Source organism: Amphiura filiformis, chromosome 4, assembly GCF_039555335.1.
Source record: "Amphiura filiformis chromosome 4, Afil_fr2py, whole genome shotgun sequence".
Taxonomy (NCBI): Eukaryota; Metazoa; Echinodermata; class Ophiuroidea; order Amphilepidida; family Amphiuridae; genus Amphiura; species Amphiura filiformis.
In genome coordinates this window covers 49,443,639-49,450,823 of record NC_092631.1, presented here as the reverse complement: position 1 = coordinate 49,450,823, position 7,185 = coordinate 49,443,639, and the positions used below count along the sequence as shown (strand labels likewise).

Sequence of the window (7,185 nt, the reverse complement as noted above, 5' to 3'; positions counted from 1 at the left end):
CTTCTCTATGAGGTATGTCATCTAATTATGGTCCAGGAGCATGGTTATAGGACAAAATATCACGTGTGCTGCTGGATTGGTTTCTTGCTGAGACATACGGGGTATTCAAACGGCCGTATAGTTGAGAGGTAAGATATATAATTAGATATTAGACAAATAAAACTTAATCACAAATATTCATATACATGTTTTTATTGAATTTCATCACCATTGGATGGCGAAATGTTCACCAAGTATTCGGTATTAAATCAATAATCAAGATAATATTCGATGGCGGATATGTTCACCAAGTATTCGGTATTAAATCTATTTCAAGTTATATTCGATGGCGAATATGTTCACCAAGTATTCGGTATTAAATCTATTTCAAGTTATATTCGATGGCGAATATGTTCACCAAGTATTCGTTATTCAATGATATAATTGATGCCAAGTATGTTCACAAAGTATTCTTCATTCAATCTATTTCATGTCATATTCGATGACATTTACGTCAACAAACATTCGTTACAAGAAAATAACTTGAAAACTCAATTTCAGTAACATTAAACATGTTAAAACACTTTGAAAAAGATGAACGGTGGTTATTTAAAAATCACATTAGCACACACTATTTAAAATTTAATTTTATGAAGGAAAAAAGTTGTCATCATAAAACCTGTTTCAATTTAGCGAGACATCTACAAAGATTATTACCATGATTTAATGTACATGGTTTAAAATGAAAACAACCTTAAATGGGATCACTTTACATTCAGGCGGGTGAGTGATTTGTTAAAGAGCTGCATCCACGAGTCTTTTGTGTTTCCTAGACATTTCATGATTCTTTTTGTTTCTCAAGCTGATAAATGATTTGTTACAATAGTTGCATTGATGAGGTTTTTCTCCTGTATGAATCATTTCATGTTTCTTCTTGTCTCCAAATCTGATGAATGATTTATTACAAAATCTGCATTGATGAGGTTTCTCTCCTGTATGAATCTTTTCATGCGTATTCTTGTTTCCCGAAGTCGTGAATGATTTACCACAATAGCTACATTGATGAGGTTTCTTTCCAATATGAATCCTTTCATGTTCTTTCTTGTGTCCCAATCGGCTGAATATTTTTTTACAATAGCTACATTTATGATGTTTCTCTCCTGTATGAATCTTTTCATGCTTATTCTTGTTTCCCAATGACGTGAATGATTTGTTACAAAATCTACATTTATAAGTTTTCTCTCCCGCGTGAATCATTTCATGTTCTTTCTTGTGTCCCAATTGATTGAAAGACTTGTTACAGTAACTACATTGATAAGGTTTCTCTCCTGTATGAATCCTTTCATGAATATTCTTGTGTCTCGATGTCGTGAATGATTTGTTACAATAGTTACATTGATGTGGTCTCTCTCCCGTGTGAATCTTTTCATGCGTATTCTTGTTTCCCAATTGACTGAATGATTTGTTGCAGTAGCTACATTGATGAGGTTTCTCTCCTGTATGAATCCTTTCATGTTTTTTCTTGTCACCCGATTTGCTGAATGATTTGTTACAATAGCTACATTTATGGGGGTTCTCTCCTGTATGAATAATTTCATGCGTACTCTTGTTTCTCAATCGACTGAATGATTTGTTGCAATAGCTACGTTTATGAGTTTTCTCTCTCGTGTGAATTTTTTCATGCATATTCTTGGTTCCCAATTGGCTGAATGACTTGTTACAATAGTTGCACAGATGAGGTTTCTCTCCCGTGTGAATCATTTCATGCCTATTTTTGTTTCCCAATCTGATGAATGATTTGTTACAATAGCTGCATTTATGAGGTTTCTCTCCTGTATGAATCTTTTCATGTTCTTTCTTGTGTCCCAATTGGCTGAATGATTTGTTGCAATACCTGCATTTATGCGTTTTCTCTCCCGTGTGAATCTTTTCATGCGTATTTTTGTGTCCCAATTGGCTGAATGATTTATTGCAGTGGCTACATTGATGAGGTTTCTCTCCTGTATGAATTACTTCATGTTTTTTCTTGTGTCCCAAATGGCGGGACGATTTCAGACAAAAGCTGTATTTATGCATTTTCTTTACATCACCCCGCGTGTTCTTCCTTAATTTAAAATGACCTGGAACCCCTTTCGATATTTTGCGATCTTTACATCTTCGTTTTTGATGTCTTCTTGTTTGTATCTGCACACAGCCAGCCTTTGGTTTTAAAGTTGGATTGCTGTACCAATAAGGCTTAATAGTCAGCTCATGGCTGCGAAGATGTGATTTATAACGTGGAATGTTTTCAATAAATCTTCTTGTACAATACTTGCATACCGGATCTAGTAGTAAATCCCATTGTCGCTTAGGTCTCGTCATGTCTTCTGAAAAATAACAATGATAAAAATCATTTTGATTTACACTAATTTTCAGGAAAAGTGTGTACTTTAATTAGAATGCAATTGTTCAAGTAGTAGGAATGTTAATGGCGGGTTATGGAATAGGTAGGTATTTCTTTGAAGAAAAAAGGCCATATTTCTTTCAGAACCAAGAAGCATTTTTCAGTTGTTAAAGCTTGCTCCAAATTCTACACTCAATAGTCACCTTGTGCATGTTGTGTGAAAAATAATCGCATTTACGGTTTTATTTTAATGGGGCTCAAAGCCCTTTTCTGAGATGTGCTCTACCCAATTTCATTGCGGCATAGGTTTGTTTTTAAATAAGAGCATAAAATGCGCAGTAGAGGTTACGTAGCCTATAATATTGCGGGATACAATGTTGTATTTATCTAGAATAACCCTCATCGAATACTTTGTGCATACCTACACTATAATGCGGATGTATACGATTCACCTTTGGTGCGGAAGTATCCACTATCGTATAAATCAAAATTAAACTATAAGAAAGATGTGAAGGTCTCCTTGTAACTTTATTTTTTTCCCACAACGTCAAATAAACTTTCAAATAGAATTAAACACCAGTCATTCCAAATGACATGCGTGCCATTTTTTTCTTGGATTACGAGACTTCCATAATAAAAAAAAGAAGATAATTATCAAACAAAATATCCGAAATCAAGGTGCGCATCCTTCCTTGCATCACAAACCCGGTGAGGAGGATCTTCGAATTTTGTTTGTGTTGGGATGTGCGGCTAGATCTTGGAAAATTTGCCCAGAATTAAAATTATGTTTAACGAAAGAAAGACTCGAACTTATACCAATATTATTTTCGGGGATTTTTGGTTGAAAATTAAGGTATATATACCGTAGAGCGCCATATAATTAATGTAATAATAATAAGTAGATTTATTAAATTCTGGATTTTTCACAGACCTTTCTTAAACCATATTTTCATGAAAATGAGAGCCATCAAAAAATCTAAATGACTGGAAATGCAGCCCGAATCTAAACTGACTAACTTTTTTTTAATACTCAAACAAGTCGCCATTTTCTTACGTGCACAAGCCCAGAATTATTACCCGTGCCCCCGTGCTTTGTATGTAGCTTAAAATAATGAAAATCATAGAAGGCCCTTAATCAAAAAGTTTAGAAAAATCTGCATGTTTGTATTTTGGTAACGCATAGGGTTTGTAATGAATAGAGAAATCACAGGTTTTTAAAATTGATACTTGAACTTGTTCCATTTTTTCTACCCTAACCCTTGCCCATCTTACTCGCTCTGTAGCGGCAATAAGTATATATGGTGGCCTACATAAAAAGAAACCATTCCAAGCCGTAAACATGAACGTTTAGGCCGTTTTCAGATTCAGAAGGAAGCATGTCGTTTCCGTTATGGTTTATACTGTTCAGGAAATAAACGCACATATCCCATATAATAAACATGTGATTGATTTTGATGACAGTTTCATCAAGAAACAGAATTTAATTAACAATGTATATACTTGCAGAAACAAATATTTATGCAACAACATGTTTTTCAATGTAAAAAATAAAAAGCGTGCTTGAAATTAATGTGTAAGCTACCAGAGGTACTCGTCGGGTTCATTTAATGCTCAGAATCAAAAGTTCTGTCCGATTATCTAAAGAGTGAAATAAAACGAGTTGGGTCGCTTTCATCACAATCGAAGATATCAAGCTTGTTGTACCACGTAATTGGCATTATTATTGTGCAATGGGCATCAATGAGAACTAAAACGAGGAATCCTGTAATAATGCTCACCCTTTTGGCTTCATAATCGGTAGAGTCGGTTGTTGGTCCGATTTTTATTGAAGTTTTTGTTTCTATTTTGACACGGCGAACAACAAAATCTTGTTAACCCGTCTTTCAAAACGAATTTGTGTCAAAGGCACGAAAAAAGTTATGTCCCATTATCTGAATACCTTATCAAACTTGTTGTTCCACGGAAATTAACAAAGTAGTTGTTTTCTTAAACGTTGTCAGAAACTTTTAGATCTACAAACTCGTTTCTTCTTTTTCAGATATAATTTTCAACACCTGCATTTGTTATATAACCTGAATGGTACTTGGTACCAGTGCAATCCTTTTACAGCTTAATTACGTCAACATCCATGAAAGACAGGTAGTGAATGTATTCACCCAGGAATATTTGCATGTTTTTTTTTTTGTTTTTTTTCATGAACTCTTTAAATATATTATTTATTTAAAGTAGGACTATTTAGAATATTAACAATAATAAAAGCACAAGAAATTGTGCTATTATTTTCCTGTATACGGTATTTCCTTGATGCTCAGTGCACGATAACAATCATTTTACGTGGTAGGCTTACAACAAGCTACCTCCATGGTTATATCCTCGATTATACATGTAGTGAAAGTGGTCCAACTCGTTTCACTATTTAAATAATGCAACATGACTTTTGTCATGCCTTTGGCACAAATTCGTTTTGAAAGACAGGTTAACAAGATTTTCTGATTCGTCGTGTCAAAATACAAACAAAAAAATCAGACCGACCGATCCTCCCGATGGAACCAAAAGGGTGGACAAGTACACAACTTCTTTAGATACATCAGCAAAATATACATTTTGAAAACTCACCTGGAAAATATATTCCTTTTATATAAAACACGGCGATATTTTGTTGCGTCAGGATGGCCTTCAGTACAGCAAAATATAAAAGGTTATGTCGATGAAATATGAAAGCAGCTGATATTCTTCCCTAGACATGTATATTGAAGACTCACTCAGAAAACATTTCACTCCTACAATCATGTAAAGTGTATCGCCAGTATCGGAGATGATCACAAGCGGCGACCCAACCAAGACACAAGATGAAAGAACTGAATAGAAACAGGAAGCTGCGAAGTAATATGCAAATCAGCAAGATCACAGGAAATGAAGTACCCTACTTGAATGTGAAGAGAGGTAACGATCAATATATTGAACTGTGGATGCTGTGATTGAAACAAGTTCAACTCAAAACAATTAGTGAACAATTAGTGAAGGTCGAAAGACAATGCCTGGACTATGTAATGTGCAACTTGAACATTTACATTTTTCAAGAAGGTCTACTTAAAATTCTTAAGTGTCTGTGTTCTTGAATGGTGTTTTAGGCAGTTATACGCTCTTCTTTGGAAATATTCCGATTTTGCATTTTTTCATAAGAATACAAATAATGTTGTCATTAAATCGACAGGATTAAGGTCCAAACCAGTTGAAATTTTTGAGAGATAATAATTTGTTACCCGAGGACGTTGCAAAATTCCTTCAGATCATAACTGTTTTCATACGAATAATTATGGGCGAAAGACGTCAACCCAAAAGTACTTCATAACAATCACGACTTGTGATGTTAAAAATTTGGATAAACGTCTTGCAAGATGTGGATTTGTACTAGAATAATCCACCAACTGACCAATAAAAAAAAACACTATCAAATAAGTTGCCAGCGTGACAAAAAAATATTACTTTGTAGAAATAATGACATTTTAATTGTTCAAACTAGAATTAGTTGTTTGAAGGTTTTTATTTGTTTTGATGATTACATGCACCCGTCACAATTTTGTACTTTTTGAGATTTTGATAAAGCTGTAAAACCTGTTCCTACTTAATATATTGGAATACCTTTCGTATTATTAAAACTTGACTTTATGGGGCGCTCGCCGGGGAATTATGTGATAGATCTAAAGCCTATGAAGTATTGAGAGAGTAGAAAAATAATTAATTATCTAAGAAAAATCTCTTCGTTTTGGAAATATTCCGATTTGGCAGATTCTCATAAGAATACAGACATCAATATGCTTTCATAAAATCATCAGATTAAAAGGTCCAAATCAGTTGAAATCCTTGAGATATTAACCATTAACCATGCCTTACTCCGGGCGTCGCGAAACTCCTATTAAGTATATATGGGGGCCTACATAAAAAGAAACCATTCAAAGCCGTAAACATGAACGTTTAGGCCGTTTTCAGATTCAGAAGGAAGCATGACGTTTCCGTTATGGTTTATACTGTTCAGGAAATAAACGCACATATCCTATACAGTAAGCCAAAAAATTAAGGTACCAGTTATGTTCACCTCCTGTATATCCTAAACAAAGACAGATATGCCATAATTGGAACCAGCAGCCAATAGGTGCATCTTTTAGCTCGAATTTAAGACCATATTCGTTGAAATTGTTCAAGAAATAAAGACACGGCGATCCCAAAACCTAAGGAGGATACCAATGTAAAAGTTGCAGTTTGCTGCATTAAATGCCCTATTGATTTGTACACAAAGCGTTCGTGAACAAGAGAACTAGCGCTGCGCTTCCATTGATTAGCACGTTAAAACTAGCGTCGTGCTTTCATTGATTAGAACACAAAAGTGCAACTTTTGATTTCGTTTCTTCATTAGGTTTTAGATCACCGTTTCTTTAATTCTCAACCAATTTCAACAAATAAGGTCTTAAATCAGAGCTAAAGAGTACAGGAATTGACTGCTTGTTTTAATTTTGACATTAGGATATACAGGGGTGAACATAACTGGTACCTTAATTCTTTGGCTTACTGTAGAGTAATTATGGGCGAAAGACGTGGTTTTGTATTAGAATAACCCACCAATCGACAAAATACACCTGTCCTGATATGTTGTAAGCGTGACAAAACTATTATTTTGTAGAAATAATTACATTTTAATTGTTCAAACAAGAATTAGCTTATTTGAATGTTTTGCACGTTTTGATCAATTAATGATTACGCATGGACCTGTCACAATGTTACTTTTTGAGATTTTGATAAAGCTGTAAAACCTGTTCCTAATTTAT

The 7,185-nt window shown here is 34.3% G+C and overlaps 1 protein-coding gene across 1 annotated transcript; it reads right to left on the bottom strand.

The window, feature by feature from the left end:
• Positions 1-210: 210 nt before the first annotated feature.
• On the bottom strand, positions 211-5,052 carry LOC140151009 (uncharacterized). Its single transcript, XM_072173199.1, has 2 exons — positions 4,979-5,052; positions 211-2,345 (listed from the first exon to the last, which is right to left on the bottom strand). The coding sequence occupies exon 2, from the start codon at positions 2,338-2,340 to the stop codon at positions 775-777; it is 1,566 nt and encodes a 521-aa protein (XP_072029300.1). The 5' UTR covers positions 2,341-2,345; positions 4,979-5,052; the 3' UTR covers positions 211-774.
• Positions 5,053-7,185: the final 2,133 nt, after the last annotated feature.

Coding starts and splice junctions, on each gene's coding strand:
- LOC140151009 (XM_072173199.1), bottom strand. CDS start 2,340: ATGACGAGACCTAAGCGACAATGGGATTTACTACTAGATCCGGTATGC.